Here is a 24,214-nt window from a genome sequence, read left to right on the forward strand (position 1 = left end):
ATCAGTACTTTTACTTAAGGAGTTGAAACTACACAAATGTAATACTGACAATGCAGTTGAGGGAAGTGAGGCAAATTAATACACTTTTATTGTAAAAAGAAAAAAAGTTTATTTCCGTTACAAGGCTTTACTTTGAAATCCTAAACCGGAAAAAGCACACTCGCCAGCTTGACGGAGCCTGCGTGTGTCTCCGCGTCTCCTCTCCTGTCGACTCTGGGCGGTTCCGTCCTGGCTGAGAGCTTCCGAGGAAGAAAGCGCAGCAACAAAAACTACCAGCGCAGACACAAACATGGCGCCGGCGTGCCCGAGCAAGAGCCGCGGTTGAGAAGTGTGGCAAACTTAAGTCACCCACCGGCGAACTTTCACTTGGGACCGAGCGTCGAGCTAAAAGCGCGCCCGTCCGAAGTACGGAACTTGGCGAGCGGGCTAAACAGCAACTTGCTTACATGTCAACATTGTCTTTCACGGCGGTGTAAACAGCCGGTAAGTACCGACGTATTCTTATCGAGCGTCCACTTATGAGACACTTTAGCGAATGCAAGTACAGGCGAGACGACTTTTTGAGCTTCTTTAGCTCCTTCCACCGTTCGACTGGAAGTGGAGACACTCAGCCACGTATCCACAAGTGCACAATTGTATTCCTGTGAATGCTGTTTATTTCCTACAATTACGTTGACCTAGGGGCGTTTCTTGGTCCCATGGGGTCACATGCAAGAAGGACCTTGGAGCCCGACCACACTAAAAACAAGACGATAAATGGGCAAACTGTGTACGAAGTACTTTTAAAACAACTTGACTACCAACACTGAAAAGCAAACTTCACACCCGTTGCATAAACAACAGATAATAATTGAATTGTGCAAAACAAACGTTTATTAGAGAGGCCCCATGTGGGAGATTTTCGAACCCCGTCGTTCACCGTGACGTAACACCACTAGTAAACAAACTTGGGAACTTGGATGTTTGAGGCAAAACTGTAAATAGCTTTAGCCTTCTTCTCTACCGCCGTAATTTGAACGTATGACGTGTCAGTCGAAAAGAAGATATAGAATGCTGGCCGGATTTTACATTTCAATAAGTAAGTTACTTAAAAATAGACATTCGACTTCTAGCTTCAATTTGAGGGTGTTTACATCCAAATCAGCCTCTACGTTTAGAAGTACAATACAAAAACATACACTCACTCATAGGTAACGATTCGATTAGATACCGATTAATCATGATATGAATCTATAAGTCGATTATTGCGGGGAAAAAATTAATAAAAAAATTATACTAAAAATACTAATCAGTATGTGAAGATTTTTATGTTTAAATGGGCCAGCTAGCTAGCTAGCTAAACAGCTAACCAGACAGACAGACAAATGAGAGCTTTATGAAGCACCTGTGATATTTTTTGACTCTTCTAGATGGCACTCTTGGTTTAAAGGTGCTAGCTAAACAGCTAACCAGACAGATGAAGCTTTATGAAGCACCTGTTATAGTTTTTGACTCCTCTAGATGGCACTATTGTTTTAAAGGTGGCACTATTGTTTTAAAGGTGCTAGCTAGCTAGCTAAACAGCTAACCAGACAGACAAACGGACAGACGGACAATTGAAGTTTCATGAAGCACCTGTGATATTTTTGGACTCCTCTAGATGGCACTCTTGTTTTAAAGGTGCTAGCTAGCTAGCTAGCTAAACAGCTAACCAGACAGATGAAGCTTTATGAAGCACCTGTTATATTTTTTGACTCCTCTAGATGGCACTATTGTTTTAAAGGTGGCACTATTGTTTTAAAGGTGCTAGCTAGCTAGCTAGCTAAACAGCTAACCAGACAGACAAACGGACAGACGGACAATTGAAGTTTCATGAAGCACCTGTGATATTTTTGGACTCCTCTAGATGGCACTCTTGTTTTAAAGGTGCTAGCTAGCTAGCTAGCTAAACAGCTAACCAGACAGACAAACGGACAGACGGACAAATTAAGTTTCATGAAGCACCTGTGATATTTTTGGACTCCTCCAGATGGCACTCTTGGTTTAAAAGCTAACCTCAAGTAAGAAAAAATCTATTTGGCCGCATATTCAATCGACTGAAACGATTTTTTAAAACCCTTAATTATTATTATTACAATTATTATTATTATTATTATTATTATTATTATATTTAATTCAGTCATTCTAGATTGTAGACGACAACATTATTAATTGAACTAAATTAAATTTCAATCAGAAACCTTTGACTTAAACTACAACAAATTGCTGTTGAAAGGAATTCGCAGGCAGTAACAGCCAGCAGGAGTCCTTTGCGGAGACTTCCCGACTCGCTGTAGTTGCAGCGACCACAGCAGAACCCTTGTTTTTGTCATTGATACGGAACAGTGTCAATCGTCTCTCTCGGGCCCCTTTGGATCGCGGCCCTAGGCTCTCGCCTGCATTGCCTGTCCTGTTGCAACGTCTCGTCTCCACGTTGACCTAGTTATGTGGTCGGATGCAACGGTTGGAAATATAACACCTCCACTCCCTCCCCTCTCTCCCGGCCAGCCGACCGGCCCACCTTGTGACGCCTGATTGCATTGTGGCCTCGCAGGTGTTTGCTCTCAGGCGCATTGTACTGCTTCACATTCAAAGTGACCCAAAAGTCTCCCGCCAAAAATTACATTTCGGTGCATACCTCAGTTTTATGCACGTGCCAGAAACCGCCACTGCGTTTATATTGCGTTTTACAGTCATTCATAAATATATTTCTAATTTCATGTGTACCTGTAGCTAGAAAGAAAAGCGTCTCTGTTGCCGAAATAGTCACACTCTCCTTTTATTCTTGTCTGTTTGTTGTCGTTGTGGCATTCTGCTTCTTCATTGACAATCGCACCATGATTTTGCGGTTCAATAAACAATGTCTGAATTATTATGCTATAAAAGCATTTAAAGCAGCCTGGATGAGCTTTCCGATTTTTCTGTCCCCCTGTTTTCCTCCCACTTCCTGTTGAGCGTTGTCACGTTGGCTTAGGCGTGTCATTACTTGGAATAGCAGAGGGAGGAGAAGCGTGCGTGTACTCTTGCATCATCAGAAGAAGAAAAAACGGCTTTTACGTCATCTTTTCGGTGAATGCCACATGCGTCTACATGTCCTACGGGTAAAATTTGTCAGCGGCGGTTGCCCCATTGAACAGATACCGATTAGTCGGCCGACTAATAAAAAAAAAAAAAAAAAGTATAATAGGGGTGTGAATTACCTAGTACCTGGCGATTCGATTCGTATCACGATTCATAGGTCACGATTCCATTCGATGCCGATTAATCCCGATACAAATCTATAAATTGATAATTGCGATATATATATTTTTTTACTCAAATTTAGAAAATACTAATCAGTAAACTTGTACATGTACACTGTAAGATTTGTATGAAAATTTATTTATTTATCTGAAAATTCAGGTTATTTCATGTTCGAACAGCACTAAAATAAAATATTAAGGCTTAATGTTCCATTAATATAACATTCTTCCATGCTTAATGTGTGAACCCTAACCCTAAGTAAGACGTTTTGTTGAATATTCCCATAAAAAAAAATCTATGTTTAAAAATCGATTCGGCCGCATATCGAATCGATTCAAGAATTGTGCGCTGTAAATCACGATATATTGCAGAATCGATTTTTTTTAACACCCCTAATATATAATGAATACAATAACGTAATTACAGGCAGAGCATTTAAGTGTTTGCCATGACATATTTCTTTAGTATTGGTTTAACTTGGCAATGTCGCCGATTTTAAAAGAGCTCCATCTCAATGGGGATGTGAGTGTCACTTGTAAGTGTGACGTGGTGAAATGCCACGCTCAGCTGTTGCATGTGGACAGGCACACTGGCTGCTTGGCTCTTTTGTGTGAAAGAGATTAGATCATAGTGGACCCCCCCCCCCCCCCCCCCCCACGTTAAGTAGCATGTACTGGACTTACCCGCATCCATCGCAGCATTTACGAGCAAGCTAGGGCCAGCACCGGAAGGTCGAAGGTTTAGATTACAGCAGGGAACAATGGTCACAGCTCACCTGTTTTCTGGGTTTGGTCAGGTGACATTTGCAAGTTGAGCCATTGTGTCATTTTCAGGCGACAGGTGGATTTTCTTGCTTTATTCAAATTCTACAAACACATTATTAATCACAATTATTGTGTTTAGACTCGTGGGGGCACATTGTCATATTTCCCAGAAGTCAGATTACAACAATTTTCGGTTTCATGAAACTTCTTAAGCACTGAACTTATCTAGACACTGTAAAAAAAAAACTAAGTTTATTTCATTGTACACCATTTGTCTCACCAGATCTACGGTGTGTCTGTGGTGTAAAAAGCTAAGTAAGCCCAAAGAAAACATCCGTGCAAAGAACTCTTGTCTCCTTTTGTCAAAAAAAACGGCATAATCATAATAATAGTTCCAATAAGAATATGACTTATCATGTTAAAGCATTCATTCATTAGCAGTCACTCAGGCTGGAGGTGGCGAGCAAATAAGGTGGAGGTGGCCGCCTCTGAATTTTGTACACAGCAAAAACCCTGGCACTATATGGTAGCAATGAACTCAACGTATTTTAAACATCCACGTAGCTTTGCCTTATTTTTTTTTTGTTAGCTCAATGCTAACAAACAATTGAAAACACCAATGGCAGGCTAATGAATATCATTGTCACTGTTTTTAGAATAAGGCAGTCTCTTCATCAGTGACCAGCTAGTTATTAGGGGTGGGAATCTTTGAATGTCTCGCGATTCGATTTCGATTTTTGGGCCTGCGATTCGTTTCAGAATAGATTTTTGATTAAGAAAGATTTTTTATTCCAAATGATTTGATTGACAATGATTTTTGCTTCAATCTATAGATGTGCAAGGAATTGTAATGATCTACTCCAGTCTGACTCGCTAATGCTAATTAGCGCGCTACTCCCGGCACTTTTATCACTCAAAAGAACGGCTCCACGCTGCAAAAAAACAACTTGATTATGACTTTTTCCTTCTATTCTCTAATATGGCTACAACTTAACAGTGTATTAGACCGCATGGAACCACACTGCCCCAAGTGGCCAAATCGGGTACAACATGAACAGCGCTCCAAATAACGGCACACACAGACAAAGGCAAGACAGTATAAAATAATTCAAATAAAATCGATTTTGGGACATTTAAGATTGATTCTGAATTGTACTAAATGAGAATCGCGATTCTTATGAGTATCGATTTTTTGGGCACACCCCTACTAGTTATAGTTTTTTAGTTTCAATAACATAGTTTATATCCGTTGTATTGTATTTAGTAATCCATTAAAAAAAACATATGCAGGGTATCGAAAACGATTTCTTGAGAGTGTGTTTGTTTTAATAGCACGCGGCAGTGCGGGGTGACCTTACTTCTCCTCCGTTACATTAGTTTTCCACTCAAAGGGTTGATTTAAATCATGAAAGTGGACGGGTTCAGGAAAAAAACAGCACATTTATTCCTCAAGGCAGCCTGGCATTGTCGGGGCTCAGTCGCCATGGCGGCGGCGATGCCTGACTATCAGGGGGTCCTCACAAAGACCCATTTGTGTGGCAAGCAGAGGGAGGCGATGACGAGCGTGTCCACAGTCACTGTGACATGGAAGCGCTCTATAGCGAAACCTCGTTTATCGCCGTCCCATAGTCCATTTACTTCATGTTAGCTTCACTCCATATATGTGCTAACAGAAATTAGCATCGACGTTACGGTCATTAACTCATTCACTGCCGTTGACAGCTATAGACTTTTTATAGCTATAGTTGAACATTTTTTCCCCCATTTTTGTTAAGAGTATGAAAACCTAGATTTTTACATTTAGAACACATTTTTTGTTTAATGTTTAATAATCTTTTCTTCTTTTTTTTTTTAGAAAATATTAAAAAATTAGGGGCGCCAGGCGATTTACAATTTTTAATCGTAATTAATCGCATAACTTCACTAGTTAACTCACGATTAATCACACATTTTATATCTGTTCTAATACAATAGAAAATACTAGGTTTTCATTCTCTTGTAAACTAATAGAAATAGTTCAAATGAATTTTTGACGTCTATAGCCGTCAATGGCAGTGAATGAGTTAATAGACTTTCAAACAACTACGACTTGAACACACATGGAGCAGCCACACATACAAATAGAACATCCGCTAGCTTCATGCCAAACAGGCTAACATACATTAGCATAGATTTGATGGTTTGTTTTCACTCGATTCTCTTTTTTTAATAAAAGAGCTTTTTCCTGACATTGTTGTAAGGCGGGAATGAGGAATGCGCCATATTCCGGGCACATTTCCAACTACCTGGACTCTCAGGCGGGCATGCGGCACTTCAAACGAGCCATTGACATGGACGGGCACGGCGCCAACTTTGAAGCTTGAATGAATAAATAAATAATTCTGATTAGCTGCACCTAAAGAATGAAGCACTATTTCATTTGTGCATGCTTGCTAAAACAAAGTATTAATCCAGTGCGTCATGACTTCCAGGGGTATTGAAATAGTTACTTCCTTGTTCCGTTGACTCACCACTGGAAAAAGTGAACTCTTTTCAAATGCAGTCAAGTTTAGCTTCCAAAATTTATGGCATAAATGTGCTGCACTGTTGCCCGGCACTCTTCATTTAGACTTATCAGCCCGTGTGTCTTCCACACTTTCTTTCACCAGCATTCCTCGGGTCTCGCAGGATCTCCCATGACTTTCCTGACATGTTTGTCCCCCACGTGTTTCTTTCATTGTCCTCAAGGCTTCTTTTTTGCCTTTTCATTTTTATTTTCTGTCCAGCCTGCTTTCCCAAGCGGGGTCGCAAGGCTTCTTTGCTTCCATAAAAAGTCACTTTTTGGCTGCAGTGTGTGTGTGTGTGTGTGTGACATGGCTATGTTTTGTAAAAGTTTCCATCACACGATGGCTGTTATGTAATATGAGATATGGAGAATCCCATCTAGCACATAAGCACAAAAAAAAGGTCATATAATTTCCTGCTTTTTTTATATCGCAAGTTTTTCAAAGGTTTTTAGAGGATACTGTTACAAGGTATCATTTCAGGGCTTTTCCTGGCTCAAATTGAGGCAGAGGTGGTATCATCCTGACTATGATGGGTGACGGTATCGGTGCCAATACCAGTCTTATGTTAAGGTATCGGTACTCCCGGCGGCGATCGATACCATTCGTTTTACAATCGGGGCCAAGAAATGAGAAATTCTATGAATACAAAGTTGCCATTAACTTCATGCAATTTTAACTCATTCACTGCCGTTGACGGCTATATACGTCAAAAATTCATTTGAACTATTTTTATTAGTTTAACATTTTTTTCCACTTTTGTTAACAAGAGTATGAAAACCTGGACATTTTTTATTGTACATTTAGAACAGATATAACATTTGTGATTAATCGTGAGTTAACTATAAAAGTCATGCGATAAAATACGATTACAATTTTAATCGCCTGGAATCTCTTTTTTTTATTTTTTGTATTCATTCACTGCCATTGACGGCTATAAACGTAAAATATGCATTTGAACTATTTTTAATGAGCTTTTTAAAAAAATCTTCTCTTTTTTTTTCGAGCAAATAAGGTGGAGGTGGCCGCCTCTGAATTTTGTATACAGAAAAAACCCTGCTCTAAAACTAAGAAATTCTGATGTTATAATGAATGTAGAATTCGGGATGTTTGATACCACTTTTTTTCGGACTGAAAGCCCTATATATTCCAATATGGCATTTTTCCTTTAAGTTACATGAAATTAACAGCACTTTTCTATTCTTCTAACTTCTAGTTCCTGATTGTAAAACAGCTCCACCCGCCGCTGTTGCAAGAACCGACACCTTCACATAAGTAAATGATAATAATAAATAACCCATGCGTGATATTGGTACTCACCTAAAAGCTTGCTTGTCACTGCAATATTAGCTCATAACAAATTCCTAGTGTGTTTACATTCTCGCCCCCCCCCCCCCCTCCAAAAAAGATTCAGATTCTGCAATGGCATATATTTTGTCTAACAATATGATACCATTCCTTTAGCTTAATCAGAATTCCTATGAAAAGTTTTCTATGTGGCATATTTCCAAATTCCCCAAAGACACATTTCTGGAAATGTACAGAAAATGTTCACGCAAAGTGAAATCACAAATCGTTTGTCTAAATAACATAATTGTAAAAGTCTTTTTTGTGTGTAAAACAACACAAAAAACAACAATTTACCTCGATTTAACCTTTGCGGATTATGATGTTTTCTTATAGATTTTGTAAGTCTTTGTACAAAATGACCGGGAGTAACAAAATGCCATTTCCTTGTTCAGGCGCACGTCCAGCCATGATCGAGGACAAAGGTCACCGCGTAACCGACTACTTTGTGGTGGCCGGACTGACGGACAAGTCGGCGCCGCTGGAGCACGACCTTTCCGAGGCTAAGTCGAGCGGGCCCAAAGGCCCCATCACCGACCTGGCCATCATCAACAGGTCTGCGGGCGAGGCGGTGCCCGAGGGCTTCACCTGCATTGACAGCACCCACAGCGGCCAGCCGGCCAACCTAAACCACGGCAGCCTCAAGAGCCCCGAGCTCTTCCTGTGCTACAAACGGAGTCGTGGAAAGCCGCCGCTCATTGATGTCGGGTACTTCTTTTTTTAGTTTTTAGAGTTCATGAAAACTAAGGAAATAGCTGCAGCTAATTCATTAATGAAATAAAAATGAACAAACACACTCTAAAACTCTTAAATCGAAACTATAATGGAAAATCCAAAACGATGATAACGCCTGCTGATGTTTTCCCGTCACGGCAGCGTTCTGTACGAGGGCAAAGAGCGTCTGATCCAGGGCTGCGAGGTCATCCAGGCCACGCCCTACGGCCGCTGCGCCAACGTCAACAACAGCTCGGCCACCTCGCAGCGCATCTTCGTCACTTTCCGCCGCGCTCCGCCCGTCCGGCCCCAGAACTCCCTGGCGGTGACGGACATCTGCGTCATCGTGACCAGCAAGGGCGAGACGCCACCGCATACCTTCTGCAAGGTGGACAAGAACCTCAACTGCGGCATGGTGGGTCACTGCTGTTGAAAAATGTCAAACGAGACAACATTTTGTCAAGTTAAAACATTTTTTTTACATTTTTTGTCCTTCAGTGGGGCTCAAGTGTCTTTCTGTGTTATAAGAAATCAGTATCGGCATCCAATTCTATCACGTACAAAGCTGGTGAGTCAAAGCCACACACCAGTTCACAAACATTGGTCATTGTTCGTCTACACTTGCCTGCGCTTTGGCATCATGCTTTGTCTTTTTCCCTCAGGTCTCATATTTCGCTACCCGGAGGAGGATTACGAGTCTTTCCCCCTGTCGGAGTCGGTTCCCCTCTTCTGCTTGCCCATGGGAGCCAAGATCGAATGCTGGGCGCCAAACACCCGAGACCCTCTACCTGTCTTCTCCACGTTTGTGTTGACCAACGGCTCTGGTGAAAAAGTGAGAGACCTTGATTCCTTTTTTTTTCTTTTACAGTTTCTCACAAACGTGAGTAAGTACACTTCTGACAAAGGACACTTTGCAGTACCGTAATCTGGGATCCGACGATTAAAACATGCTGGGGAAAAATTCTGAAATTGTCCCTTATAACTGGACAGTCAGACAGATTACAGTAGTATAAAGTGGTCAGTGCACAGCCATGTCTAAACCGCCGGCAACAAAAGTGAGTACACCCCTGAGTGTACAATTTTCGACTTGGTTTTCTTCCACGACTTGTACTGTACCGTGTGTTGAATTTGGTCTTCATATTCACGGACGTGCGCGTTGCACTCAGGTGTACGGTTCGGCCATCCAGTTCTACGAGCCGTACTCGGTGGACCTGCTGAGCGAGAAGCAGAAGATCCACCTGGGCCTGCTCACCAGCGTCGAAAAGAAGATGATCCCCAACCGTCACTTGAACGCCAATAAATGCATCTGCCTCCTCTCCCGCTGGCCCTTCTTTGAGTCCTTCCGCAAATTCCTGATGTTCCTCTACAAGCTGTCCGTCTCGGGCCCGCACCCGCTGCCAATTGAAAAGTGAGCTTTTCATTAAAAACAAACAAACTCAACACACTTTGACATTGCATTCTGTGTAGTCACTGTCATATTTCCCCCCTTGTGTCCACAGGCACATTTCACACTTCATGCACAACGTGTCCTTCCCTTCACCACAAAGGCCTCGAATCCTCGTCCAGGTGAGCTGTTCTTTATCCTCACATCGAACCGGCTTTCCAAGCGGTGTACCTGCTTTTGACCGATCGCTCTGTTTTGTCTTGAAGCTCTCTGCACATGACACCTTGATGCTCTCCCAGCCTGTTTCTACACCTTTACCCCTCAGGTAACTCTGGAAACTTTATTATGAATAAATAAACCCTGCTATTTCCCTAAGTACAGTAAAACATTTGCTCAAAATATGTCATGGTTCCAGGCCACTCTGATGCAGTAATCGGGTTTAACTATTCACAAAGTCCCCCCCTTGGAATCGATCCACAGCTCGCTGATTGATTTATTTATTTATTGCAATTAATTGATTTATTTATTTATTTATTTTTAGCAATCCGGTGTCATTGCAGGACAATGCTGCGATAAATCTGTGTTTTCCCTCAGACATTCATGCAACTTTTAGGAGCTTCTTACTCTCCGAACCTTTAACAACTTGCAAAGAAATCAGTTCCTCAAGTCATAGATGAAAAGCGTTTACAGAATGAAGCGTTGGCTGTTCCCGACCGGTCACCAATCTCTGCTCTGCTCTTCCTCATCACCAGCGGTGCGGATTATGGCACCCTCTTGATGAATCTAGGATCTGAAAATTGTGCTACATTGCTGCACTTTGTGCTGCTGGAGAACAAGATTCTGCTGCACTCGCTCAGGCCAGCGGTGCTCACCGGCGTGGCAGAGGCTGTGGTGGCGGTGAGTAGAATGGCATTGGCCAGCTTGGCGAAAGAAAGCCATATGAATTGTTTGGAAGAAATATAATCCAAACAAACTTTTACTTGGGGCCATTATTACATGTACACAGTTGCCCCTGAATGTATTTTATTACCAGTGTATCATTTTAACAAGAAATTGAATTTGGTGATTTGGAAAATTGAAAATGGTGACAACCAATTATAGATGCTATTGCTCATTTTAGCGAACAAATCCATTTCAGGAAAAACATGAAGTAGACTGAACTTAATTTGCTTTAGTGGGCCACACAAAAATATTTTTTTAATTCATTTAAATATTTGGTTAGGCAACCAAATTGATCCCATGTCTCTCCTCAGATGATCTTCCCCTTCCAGTGGCAGTGTCCCTACATCCCGCTGTGCCCGCTCTCCCTGGCAGGGGTCCTCAACGCCCCATGTCCTTTTATCGTGGGCGTCGACTCCCGATACTTCGACCTTTACGACCCGCCGGCAGATGTCGTCTGCGTAGACCTGGACACCAACACGATCTACTTGTGCGTCACAGCTTCTTTTGACTCCATTTCTCTTTCTCCAAAAAGCGCATAGTGTACATAAATCTGTTCCTGGTGACTTCCAGGTCTGACGAGAAGAAGCACAACAACTGGAAGAACCTCCCGAAGAAGCCCTGCAAGAGCTTGGTCAACTGCCTGAGCAACTTGCACCGTCAGCTGGCGACAGGTACAAATCGACACAATTGAACCAAATGCAATCAAAAATGTCTTTGGCTCTCCTGTCTCAGTTTCAGTCCGTCAAACGGCGCAGACGGACTCTGCGGTGGACATGACACCCATCGAGGCCGACTTCACCTGGCACAAGAAGAAGACCGCCCTGGAGATGGAGATCCAGGAGGCCTTCCTGCGCTTCATGGCCTCCATTTTGAAAGGCTACCGCTCCTACCTCAAGCCCATCACCCAGGCTCCGTCTGAGAAGGCCACGGCTGCCGACTCCCTGTACGATCTGCAAGGTAAACAGATGCCAAGGTGTACCATGGCCACCACGGTCTTAAATGTTTAAAAACAAATTGTTATAAAAATATTAAATGTTAACTATAAAATGCAATTTCTGAAGAAATTGTGTGTGAATGTTGAATGGGGGGAAAAAATGGACATCTGTAGAATGATATTGAATGCTATTGAAACGTGGAATTGTATTCGTGAAAATGTCCAGTATATGGTGAAAGAATGTGAAATGAAATTGACATGATATGGAATGGTATTGAAAGATATGGAATGTTGAATGATATTGAATAATACTGAAAAATGGAATGATGATTATATTGATTTTTTTTTTTAATGCGGTCATTTTTCACATGTTGAAAATTGTTTCCAGTGCAAATTGAATGAGCAGAACATTAAGAAATTTGAACAAAAAATTATTTTGAATTTTTGTTGAATCATGTGGTAATGGAAATTTTGGGTAAAAAAATATGGATTGTGGGAAGCCTGTAAAAAAAAAAAAAAGGGAGAATAAAATATAATCAAATGAATGCAATTAATGGCTAATGTAGGGACGTTCCTTTGTTCTCTCTGCTTCAACCTGCTGACCAATGTAGTAGTAAAAACCAGGTTTCTTTCCTCCTTGCAGGTTTTCTCAAAAGCAGAGACCGTGCTCACCAGAAGTTCTACTCCCAGCTCACCAAGACCCAAATATTTATCCGCTTCATCGAAGAATGCACTTTTGTCAGCGATAAAGACACCGGTTTGGCATTTTTTGACGACTGCGTTGAAAAGGTGACTGTAAGACCTCAATCAGTGTGTTCTTCTTTTTCCACTCTTTTTCTGATCTGTCTTTCTACACAAAAACCTTTACGTCTGATTGTTTTCAAAACTCAATTACTGTCGTCTCATGGGTGGCTAAGGAAGTTTTCTCTGATCCATTCTGTTTCTTTTACTGTCTTTCTACCTCCTGCAGCTCTTTCCCTTGTATAAAATCACCGACAAGGGCACCAAGGTAATTTCCTATGCTGGAATCAAATCTTTTTCTCTCGTTAATACTATAAATAAACTTATCGTTTGGCATTCACGCCCCTGCTTCTCTTTCCCTAATTCCTAATGACAATTAATAATTTTTTGGGGGTTTAATCTGAAGCAACATTTAAAAAAAATTCGTATTGACGCTCACGCCTTCCCTGCAGGTCGAGGGAGAATTGTCAGAGGACACCAGACTGTTGGAGCTGGACGAGTCGCAGAAGAGCGAGCACACCGTCTTCGTGATGCCTCCCGAGCCGCCGGCTAAGGACGGGGACGAGCCGCACCCTAAATATACGTGAGCCATACTTTTGAACTGCATCACTCAAACACCTTGAAGCCGAAATGTTGCAGCTGCAACTTTGTGAAGGAAACAAATACACAGCGGCTCCTTTTGGTTTTGTTCGCAGTGGACTCCCAAAAATGTAAGAATTTATACAAATATTATTCTCGAATAATAAAAGTGAAGAATGAGGTGAATAAAGCAGCAAAACATGAGAGAGAAAGAGAGCGAGGTCAAAAAAGTCAGTGTTTGCCTGACCGCATTTTAAGTTACATAACACACCGATCCTTCTGCCTTCAGGCAATTAAGTAGGCACATAATCAGAAAACCATATTTCTCAAATATACACATTTTACGTGCAATGTATTTATTTACCTGTTAGCTTTTTGCTTCAATGTTTCAATCTGTCAATCAGATAATAATGTTTAATAACAAATAACACATAGGGACTAACCATCAGTATCAAATTGTGACCAAAAAACAGATACACTAAAAACAGCAGAGGCCCTAGAATTGAACCCTGTGGAACACCATATCTTATACATGTGAATTTATATTGCACATATTCATCCGACCACTTTTTTTTTTTTTTTGCTTGACTGAGTTAGCATGAGGGGGTTACAATAATTAAGAAATTACATGACATACCATCACATCAGTCATAAGTGGACATGTCATCATGAATCATATAAACTCCTGCGCAATATGTTCGCTCTCCAGCTACAAAGGTTTCCCCTGGCTGAAGATGGAGCTATTTGACCGTCCCAGGGAGTTACGGCCCGCAATCAGCAGCAGAGCAGCAGGCGCCAGCCTTTCCAGCAGCCCCGCACTACTGGCAAAGCGGACCAAGCAGGTGTATTCAACATTCCCGGTCCCGCTCCTCATCCTCCCTCTCACCTGTGCTATTAAAACTAACAGTGTGTGCTCGAACTCCACCAGGAGATCAAGCTGGCATACAAAATGGCCAAGCGCTTCTACAGCGACCCTCAGCTGTGGGCCCGCTATCTGTTCAGTCACTGTTACAGCCTGTGGTTCATCTGCCTGCCAGCCGCCGTCCGCCTGGCCAAGTCTAAAAGCCGCGCAATGCAGCAGGCCTACAATGTCCTCTTAAAAATGAGGACGACTGAGGTGGAGGTGTTAGATGAGGTTCGTATCGTACCGTAGCTTTGGGGTGCGTCAAATAATTTGCTGTCAGCTTGTGGTATCGTTTAAAAATATCCTTTCCTTTCTCCTTCCTCTCAGGTGTGTTACAGAGTAGTTATGCAGCTCTGCGGCGTTTGGGGTCTTCCCGTTATGGCCGTGCGCGTTCTGGTTGAGATGAAGAAAGCCGGCGTTCATCCCAACGCCATCACATACGGATATTACAACAAGGTCTCATGAGATATCTCTCGCTTGTTAAACTATGCAGACGCCGCACAAACGCTCCAAAGTCTAAGCGTGTGCGTTTTTCCCCTACAGGCAGCCTTAGAGAGCCCGTGGCCCAGCCGGAACCGCAGCGGCCTCTTTATGTGGACCAAGCTTCGCAATGTGCTGCGCGGGGTCGCTCAGTTCAAGCAGGCACTGAACCAATCTTCACCCAGAAAGAAACCCACAGTGGCAAACACAGGTGGGTTGGGTCTGTGATAAGTCCCCAGTAAAGGTCCTCGTACCAAATTAGCACAATTGTTCTGATTAACACTAGAAGGCGCGTCATCGGACCGCTTGAGTCACTGCAGCGCCGACAGCTCGGGGGACGTGAACATGGACGAACATCTGTTTGCTCGGAGCCAGCACGAAGGAGATGCCGCACACAAGAAAGGTCAAATGAGTCAAACTTCCGTCATAAAACCGGGTGGCATTTAATAAAGTAGGAATCCTTTGTTACAAATGTTTATTTCCACCACCCACAGGTAGACACTCCGATCAGGGCTACGGCTCCAAGGATGAGCTGCATCAAGAGATTGCTGACCAGTTGCACTCGGTGAACCCTCCTACCGATGAGAGAGGGAAAGGCAGAACGCAGCAGAACGGTATTTAGATATTTGTTTTTCATCAAATATTTTTTTTGAAGCACATTTGATCACAAAGTAGTCTTAATCCAAAAATCGATTCTCATACCATTGAAACTTGCTTGGAATTTTTCTGTTGTATGTATGGCAAAAGTTGGTTAAATGGACCTTCTGCCATCTAGTGGAAGATATTTTATTTGTTCTGCCTGGCAGATACATTTTGGCATTGGTAGATGAGCAATACATTACATGTAGTAATTACTGTCAGTAATTTTCCGACCAATTAAAGCCTGCTTATCGAGTAACGCGATTGAACTGTTGCACAGTGTGCAGGGTCGTGCAACATGTTCTTAAGAGTGGCTTTTGTGGCTCTTCAAAACTTTTAACTGCTGATGAACAACGTTGCAGATGTAAATGCGAATCAAAAATGCTGTCCTTTCATAAGAATGAAAACAAAAAAGAACACAAAGGGTTGCACCGACCGATAGTGACATTGGATCATTTCTTGTGGCATACCAGATGTCCTCACTTGCTTGTAAATTTCTAATAAAAAGAGCCTGTAGTTCGTTTCGTATTCTGTCCAAAGTTATAGTTGACGGAAATTTACAAAATAACTCAAAACTAAAATTGAAAAAATATTTTCCTTAACTAAGTAAAATAAAAAATTATAATAAAAAAAAACTAACAACAAAATATAATTATAGTGAAAATATCCTTTGTTTCCATCTTTGTTATTATCATGCATGAGCTTTTGGTGTTCATGTTACATTATTTATGTAATTATTTTGGTATTGCTGTTCAGTACAGAAGAAGGAAGGTCAAACAATTATTAGTTTATTTTATTATGTAATAGTGACTTTTTTTCAAATCTTGAACTCAACAAATACTCTCTCTCGTTCTCTCTGTATATAGATATATATATATATATGTATATTAAAAAACTCAACTCAACTAAAATAAAAAAATAATAAAAGCGAACAAACTTGCTCTAAAAACTAACTAACTTGAAAAAAAAACAAAGTCAAAAGGAAATAAAAACAAACTATAATGAAAAAAATCAAATACTATTTTCTGTCTGATGCGTTGGTGGATTTATATTTTTAAACCAGGAGGTGACATTTCTGGATCCGTGGACAGCGCCGTGGCGGTGGCAGAGCCTCCCAGTCCCATCGACGCACACGCACCTGTCCCCAGTATTGTGAAATTGTCCACTGGGAGCTTTGACGCTGGCAACGAATCAGGTAAGAGGGAAGATGGGGTCTTGAGTTTGAACCAAGAGATGACAATAATTATTCATCTTCCGCAGTTAAAGGAAAGCTGTTCCGACGGCACAGCAAGCCAGATGACGTGTCTCTTCCCGATGACGACGCCTCACCCAAAGCTGGCCGCGCGGCCGATCAGCCTCACAAGCAGCGGAAGAAAGCCTTTGCCCAGCGCAGCAGAAGTTTCAGCGCTGAAACGCGGGCCGGAATGCTCTCGGAGAAAGACGTCGACCACATGGCCGGCCAGCTCGGCGCCGACGCCCGCATCCTGGCCGCGGCGCTTTCCACTGGACAGGCTGCAAACAGCCCCGCCGGTGCTTCCAAAGCTCTTTTTCAGGACTTGGAGGAAGAACCTGAAGACTTTCAGGGCCTGGTTTTAGGGACGCTAACAACAGAGGAAGAGAAAGATGTGGATGAGTATGAAGGAACGACAGAGAAGCCGGAACGGAAACGGAGCGAAGCAAATGAGGAGGAGTCTGGAGTGCGCCCCGTGAACCTGGAGAGGGCGGACGTACAGGTGGGCGCGGATCCTCTTTCCCTCCTGGTGTCAGAGAGACAAGAGTCGACCTCCGTAAATAGCCAAGAGCCCCCACGCTCCGCACCCGCCGTGGTGTCCCGCAACTTGGCGGAGGAAATTGAAACGTACATGAGCCTGCGAAGCCCCCTGGGCGCCAAATCCACCAGCATGGAACTCAAGCAAGCGCAGGGAGACTCCATCGACGGTCCGCAGTCCAAACAGTCTCTGGAACGGAGGTCCAGCCTTCCCGCGCCTCCGCCACAAACTCCAACGGGCTCGCCGGCCGACACCCCCAAACGCAGCCCCGCCGCCGTCACTCGCTCCAAAACATTTGCCGCAAAGACCAAACCGCCCGTCAAAAAGAGCGCCAGCCCGGCCGTAGGGTCGTCTTCCCTGTCGCCGCTTATCAAGTCCTCCCAGGGAGGCTCGCTGGGCTCGGTCATCAACTCCATTTCAGCCATCAAGATGGACAACTTGTTGTCGGGGCCTAAAATTGACGTGTTCAAGTCTGGAATAAAGCAGGCGGCTAACGTAGCCAGCAAAATGTGGGTGGCCGTCGCCACCGCTTACTCGTACTCGGACGATGAGGTGAGGATCTTTAGGGGTCAATTTTTTGGGGGTCAATGCACACCCATGCTGGAAAGACCTACCTTTATGTACACCTGTTATATTGCGGACCCCCAAACTTTGGCTTCTTCCGGTTCTTTCGTCCTTGATCGAATCTCGTCCTTCTGCAGGAAGAACAAGGTCAAAGCGGAGGAGGCTTCCCCGCCAGCCTGGATGAACACATGTTGACCGGGCCCGATGTGGAGAGCGGCCCGGAGAGAGGCGCCAACCCGGGTTTGGTGGCCAACGGCCTGAACCAGAGCTGCACCAGCATCGGCAGCAGCAGCGGCAGCAGCGACACGGGCCGAGGGACGCTGCACACACGTAGGCGGCAACTCAAACGGAAGCCTTCAATGGCTTTCTGCACTAAAGTGGAGCAAATAAATGATGCAATTATGATTTTTAAGACGTGAAAATAACTTGTAATGACAATGAAGAATTACATTTTAGTGTGCATCTTGCCAATAAAAGACGATCTAATACATATCTCGCAATACGGGGTGCATTATGGTTCAAGGACTGAACATTTTAAAGTGAAATGATTTCATGACTCACATCTTTTATAGCAAAACAGATTTTGAACTTGCTCAAATGCTTAAAGTGTTGTAAATTCCAACTAGGCTAAGTTGTTATCTCCTTTTTTTTTTTTTTTTTTTTTTTTTTGCAGATGCAACCCCCGGGCGAGCGGGCAGAGCTCCCGACTCTGAGCAAGGCTCTTCGCACCACGCCTCCTCCTCCAGCATCTTCCAGAACTACGCGCTGGAGGTGAAAAGCGGAAACGAGCCGCTTCACATCTATCCCTTGCGCACACGCTCGTTTTACATGCGATGATCGTCTCCCCAACAGGTGCTGATGTCCAGCTGCTCGCAGTGTCGCTCTTGCGAAGCGCTGGTGTACGATGAGGAGATCATGTCGGGGTGGACGGCCAACGATTCCAACCTCAACACAAATTGTCCTTTCTGTCAGGCGGCCTTCCTTCCCTTGCTGCACATTGAGTTTCATGACTTGCGCACTATGACCGGGTATGAATGTGTGACGTGCATCCCAAATTGGAATGCAGTTCATTGGCAGTTATTTGTAGCCGTTCTTTGTTCAGGTTCTACATGAATCCCAGTGCTTCTGGAGACAGTATTCACAGTTCCAGCGGTGGACAACCAACAGCGTCAAGTGGCGTGAAGACGCAAGACCACGTCGGTTTTCCTGTGGAGGAACCAAGAGAGACTCTGGCTCACAGTCCTGGAACACATAAGAGGTAAACTGTTAATTTATTTATTTTATATGTCCTCTCACCATTGTCAACTTTCTCCCGTTGTGTTTGCAGTCTGGTTCCAGAGCCGGTGCAATCTGACCCACTTGGTCTATTGGAGCACCAAGCGTCAGCCAGAAGGAGCAGCGGCGGCACGTCACTGACGCGTAGCAACAGCATTGGCGGCCCGCTACAGAACCTGGACTCCCCCCTGCGACCCGGTCACGGCGTCTCCACCACCAGCCTCCCCGGCAGCCTGCACGAGGTGTCGGTCGGTACAAAAAATGTCTCCGAAGCTTCTCCTAACATGTCTCGTAGTGCCTGCTGCTAAACTGCACTGTGATCGACCAACAGGATGGGATGGCGACCAAAAAGCCAAACCCCAAGCCCGTGACCGTGCCATACCTAAGCCCCTTGGTGCTGCGCAAGGAACTGGAGACTCTTCTGGAGAATGAGGGCGACCAGGTAAGACCGAGTTTCCAAACGGTCATATATGACTCTGATTATTTTGTGCCTCATCATTCCCATTGAATGGAAATGCCATTAACCCTTTGCAGCCTTCCCCCCAAAAAACAACAACATTTGAAATCAGTTTTTTTAAATTAGAAAAATAGCAAAAAAAATTACAAATTGTGCTTTAAGCGTAAAAATTTTTTTCCCTATAATTTTAACTGATATTAAACACAATTGTTCATTATTATATAATTTCAAAGTGTAGTACTACCATAAACTCAACTTTATATATAACTTTAAATCTAACTTAAAAGAACATCCAGAAAATAAAATAGTAGGAACTTCCTACTATTTTATTCCTACTGAGAAATAAAATAAAAATACATTTAAAATAATAGAAAAGCAAAAATAAAAAGTAAAAAAACCTTGGCCAATTAGGGGGGTACTATTAACTCATTCACTCCCAGCCATTTTCACTGAAGCAACCCTCTTTGCTCCTGGCTGTTTTACTGGATTTTGACAGATTTTGCAAGGTCTACAGAATATTGTGCTCTATTGCTATAAAAAATGGAACCTACCAAAATAAATATTGGAATCTCTGCTTTCATCAGGAAAAAACATATATTTCTATCTGTTTCCATTAGAATATAGTTACATTTTGTCATTATTCCCAAATCTGTTTAAAACACTGAAAAAAAGAGCCTCTTTGCAACATGGCCTTGGTTGATCTCGTATATACTCTGCTTCCACCTGCCGGCCGTTTTTGTAATAACTACCATTGCTTTAAGCGTTCACTTCAGTTCAGAGGCTGCATCAAAGCTTTCTGTATGCTATAGCATGAAAAAGCAAAACATGTATAAATACGTTTTTGGGACCATGACAATATTTAAAATAGAAAGTTTTTATATGTGTTTGGGAGCAAATGAGTTAATACAACTTGTGTTTCACAGATTAAGACGAATATATGGCCGAGAGTATTGTTATATTATAAGTGAAGGTAAATCCCTCCCGTGATGTCGAATGCTAATTTTTGCTAGCTGGTTAATAGAGTTTTCCATTGAGTGATAGCATTAAGCTGGCAATGTACCTAAAACAATTGGATTTAGATATAAAATGTATTAAATATAAAATGTGTGTATTTTCTTTTTGTTGTGTGTTTATTAGTTTTATATGGTGACGACAGAAGAGCAAACTAAATCATGATTCAAATTCAATTAAAATGGAGATGGGACCTTGCTGCTGTGTCCTAACAGGTGATTTACACCCACAAGTTCCTCAGTCAGCATCCCATCATCTTCTGGAACCTCGTGTGGTATTTCCGACGCTTGGACCTGCCCAGTCACCTACCCGGCCTCATCCTGACCTCCGAACACTGCAACAACGGCATGCAGGTTGGACGCTCTCTCGGGGTCGTTGTCATTTTTGTCTTTTTTCCTGTGAGGCGTTCAAGTGCGTTTGTGTGCGTAGTTGCCGCTGACGTCGCTGTCCCAGGACAGTAAGCAAGTATACATCCAGATCCTGTGGGACAACATCAACCTCCACCAAGAGGCCGGAGATCCCCTTTACCTGCTTTGGAGGACCTTATGTGGGTGAAAGTGAAAAAAAAAAGAAGTGAATTTAAGCAAAAACAGGTTAACTCATTCACTGCCATTGACTGCTATAGACGTCAAAAATTCATTGAAAAATTCAACTACTTTTGTTAACAAGAGTATGAAAACCTAGATTTTTTTTATTGTATTAGAACAGATTTGTGATTAATCGTGTGCTAACTAGTAAAGTCATGCAATTAATTACAATTAAAATTTTAATTGCCTGACGCCCCTAATTTTTAATACTTTTTTCCTTACAAAAAAAAAGGATTGTCAAAAATGTAATATTTAAAAAGAAAAAGAAAAGATTATTAAAAATTAGGGGCTTCAGGCAATTACAATTTGTAATCGTAATTAATCACATGACTTCACTAGTTAACTCACGATTAATCACATATGTTATATCTGTTCTAAATGTACAAAAAAAAAATCTAGGTTTTCATACTCTTGTTAACAAAAATGGAAAAATATGTTAAACTAATAAGAAATAGTTCAAATGAATGAGTTAACAGAGAAAAATAGCAATTTCAACAACAAGCATATTTGGCTTTATTTTGGTTCTTATTAGTGGAAAAGAAGGGTACATTGGGGCCGACGGATCACCAGGAGATCCGCACGCTCCTCAACACCATCGTCCGCAACATCCAGACCAACGACGTCTACAGCCCCATCACCCTGCTGATCCGAGAGCTCAAACGCCGTCCGGAAGGCATCAAGCGGCAGAGGTACCCCCTTCTCACTTTTATGTCCGTGACTTGTCGTCTCATTTTTCCCATTCCTTCTCAGGAATATTTACAGAGAAATATTATTCCTCTCCCTTGTGGCGTTGGGACGAGAGAACATCGACGTAGGTGAGTGGATGCAGCATCGTGCCCTCTCTTTTTTTTTTTTTTCTACTGACATTGTTCTAATTAGGACTTTTGGTTTGCTGTGTCCGCAGAGGCTTTTGACAGGGAGTACCACCTGGCCTATGAACAGCTTAGCGCAGAGCAGCTCAAGTCTCTGCACCACATGGATCGGCCGCCCAGTGCCAACGTCCAGTGCTGCCTCAAATGTTTCGGCACCCCGTTCATCTAAACGCTTTTGACAAGTGGGTGTTTATGGAAAGCAGTTTGGAGATTTATTCTATGTCCTTGATATCCATCTTAACGTACTCGTGTGCTGTTTTTCCTCACTAGTAAGACAATTCAGTGCAGAAGGAAAGTTGCTATGCTTAATCTCAAAGATATGGAATAAATGCTCAATCGTCTTTCTGTAGGTGTCAGATAGTAAACTGGAAACGCCTTGACGGTACTTCGTCCGCTGAGGATGCAATACCGAGCAGTGCCTGTTAGTGGCACTGTTTCTCTGCTGACAGATTATTCACTGGGCAGAACGTGACCGATTTGTGTGTGTTGGTTATTTAGACGTTGACTGTTCTTAGTGCACTTTCAGAAGAAGAAAAAAAAAAAAGCAGTAGCTCAAAATAAGATGGAGCTCCAGAAATGACATGGGGGCAAAAAAGAAGAAATTGTGGCCACAATATACATAAAATGTGTGAACAAAATGCAGCCATGAAATACATGTACGTGACAAAACTGTCCATTATGGAGCCACACTTACTCACACGTTAGCAATTTGTTTGCATTTATGTTGTAGCCACAAATTAGGATTTCATGCTCACAAGTGAGCATTTTGTGTGCAATTTACAGCAATATGTGTTCACAAATTAGAATTTCGTGCTGACGAGTTATGTTTGTGCGCACACGATATAGCAATTTTTTTTTCTCCACTTTCACATCTGGGGCTCTGTAAATTCACTTGTCATGTGTGTATATATGAAAACATATTTTGATGTGGGGCACGTGTCTGCCTGTCTAGTTTGTTTGATCACGTCTTAATGCATTTTCAAGCCCCTGTTGGATGAGTAAATCCATGTCGACTTGTAAAAAAAAAAAAGGCAGACAATCGCTAATTAAAAGTCACAAGTGTTTTCCCGGTAACACATTGATTCGCACATGCTATTCCCCGGCCCATATTTGACGCGTAGCCTTTTTACGCTTGCCACACTCTTTTGATGGCAACATTAGTAAAGTTTTTGGGGGGCTTTTTAGTACTGCTGATTTATCAATTTAAAAACATTCCACGCCATGTGTGCTGCGATAGAGAGAAGGAGCACGGACATAACCGAACACATTCCATTTTCTAAACTGATCGAGTCGTAGTGAAGATCAGGCGACGTCACCTCGGAGTCTTAACTCAAAAAAAGAGTTTCTCTATTTATTTTTGTATTATTGACATATGAATTGCAGTCATTCTAGTTACTTTTTTTAAATGACTAATAAGCATTTTAATGCTGAATGAGAGATTGAAACCTGTACTGATTTCTCATACATGATCTCTCACCGTCCTGTGGTAAGGAATTGAATGTCTACATAGAAATATGCTGCAATAAACAAGTATGTGACAGACTGAAAACAAATGTGTTTTTATTGGGAACCATGAAATTCTATTTGTTTCTCTTGGAGGCACCGCTTCCAGTAAGTGTAGGTTGTTGGACAAAAAATGTCCAATCAGATTTCATCCTCTGTGTTGCCATGTCAAACTAATCTGCCCAGTTTTCATTAGTGCTGGATCATTTTACTTCAACTGTATTGGCAATGGGACCGTTTCTTTAATCAATTGGATTTGATTGGTAAGATCAAAACTTGTTACAGTCAAGTTTGACTCAGCATCACTTGGTGAGTATGATTTAATCATTTTGCATTGCGTTTGTGTATAGTTTTGATGATTTTATACTTGTTTGTGTTTGCAGGATGGACCAGGAGTCGGGTGGGACAAAAAAAAAATCGGGTAACAAAAGTCAAATCCTGATAGTTTTTTTCTTCTTCATTGGTAGAATGGTGATATACACATCAACCAAGGCTGTGAATGTAAAACAGCTCAAATTAAGTTCTAATATTTAAGGTTGCTTTCTTTTGACCGCTTCTGAGTCGTGGCGAAAAGTTTGGGCACTCATGAGGTCGTTTTCTACTGAAGCTACCACTCTTTTTTTATTAGTTAACAATAATAAGCGACAACAAATTAGAATTTTGTTATTTGTAATCAGTTATAGCAGCAAAGTGTGGGGTTAGCAGCAGAGTTAGCCGTTACTGTGACATGCTAGCTAAGCAAGCTAACCAAAAACAGCTCAAATTAAGTTCTGATATTTAAGGTTTTAGCATTTCCACCAATAGCAGAATTATGGCATTCCATTGATAAAAATGAAAACATACACACAAAATTAACTAGAATAGTCCACTTGCCTACTTTTAATATTTCACTTTCATGGGTGTCGTAGCCATTCGCCCTTAGGCCACCAGGGGGCACCGCAGAC

The 24,214-nt window shown here is 42.3% G+C and overlaps 1 protein-coding gene across 3 annotated transcripts; it reads left to right on the top strand.

The window, feature by feature from the left end:
* Positions 1-181: 181 nt before the first annotated feature.
* On the top strand, positions 182-23,314 carry dennd4c (DENN/MADD domain containing 4C). Of its 3 annotated transcripts, none has more exons than XM_086059575.1 (34): positions 182-483; positions 8,311-8,623; positions 8,792-9,044; positions 9,128-9,197; positions 9,292-9,461; positions 9,796-10,037; positions 10,129-10,195; positions 10,280-10,338; positions 10,766-10,910; positions 11,267-11,442; positions 11,526-11,626; positions 11,688-11,912; positions 12,533-12,678; positions 12,860-12,898; positions 13,083-13,213; positions 13,919-14,051; positions 14,138-14,344; positions 14,441-14,569; positions 14,657-14,804; positions 14,880-14,996; positions 15,088-15,207; positions 16,296-16,427; positions 16,493-17,553; positions 17,703-17,895; positions 18,239-18,336; positions 18,418-18,593; positions 18,668-18,823; positions 18,893-19,088; positions 19,172-19,282; positions 20,524-20,661; positions 20,738-20,855; positions 21,428-21,584; positions 21,646-21,710; positions 21,800-23,314. In XM_086059575.1, exons 2-34 carry the CDS (start codon positions 8,325-8,327, stop codon positions 21,934-21,936), a joined length of 5,715 nt encoding a protein of 1,904 aa, XP_085915701.1. In that variant the 5' UTR covers positions 182-483; positions 8,311-8,324; the 3' UTR covers positions 21,937-23,314. The 3 variants fall into 3 exon arrangements, with proteins under 3 accessions (XP_085915701.1, XP_085915702.1, XP_085915703.1); XM_086059576.1 differs by having other exon boundaries at positions 14,883-14,996; XM_086059577.1 differs by lacking the exon at positions 12,860-12,898.
* Positions 23,315-24,214: the final 900 nt, after the last annotated feature.

Source organism: Leptonotus elevatus, chromosome 17 (assembly GCF_054856555.1).
Source record: "Leptonotus elevatus isolate MCC_2025b chromosome 17, RoL_Lele_1.0, whole genome shotgun sequence".
Taxonomy (NCBI): Eukaryota; Metazoa; Chordata; class Actinopteri; order Syngnathiformes; family Syngnathidae; genus Leptonotus; species Leptonotus elevatus.

What these genes read in the sequence shown, in the direction of transcription:
- dennd4c (XM_086059575.1), top strand. Translation starts at nt 8,325, where the DNA reads ATGATCGAGGACAAAGGTCACCGCGTAACCGACTACTTTGTGGTGGCC. An exon ending in GCACCGTCAGCTGGCGACAG is followed by an intron (nt 11,627 to 11,687) that starts GTACAAATCGAC and finishes CTCCTGTCTCAG; the next exon opens with TTTCAGTCCGTCAAACGGCG. An exon ending in AGGTGGAGGTGTTAGATGAG is followed by an intron (nt 14,345 to 14,440) that starts GTTCGTATCGTA and finishes CCTTCCTCTCAG; the next exon opens with GTGTGTTACAGAGTAGTTAT.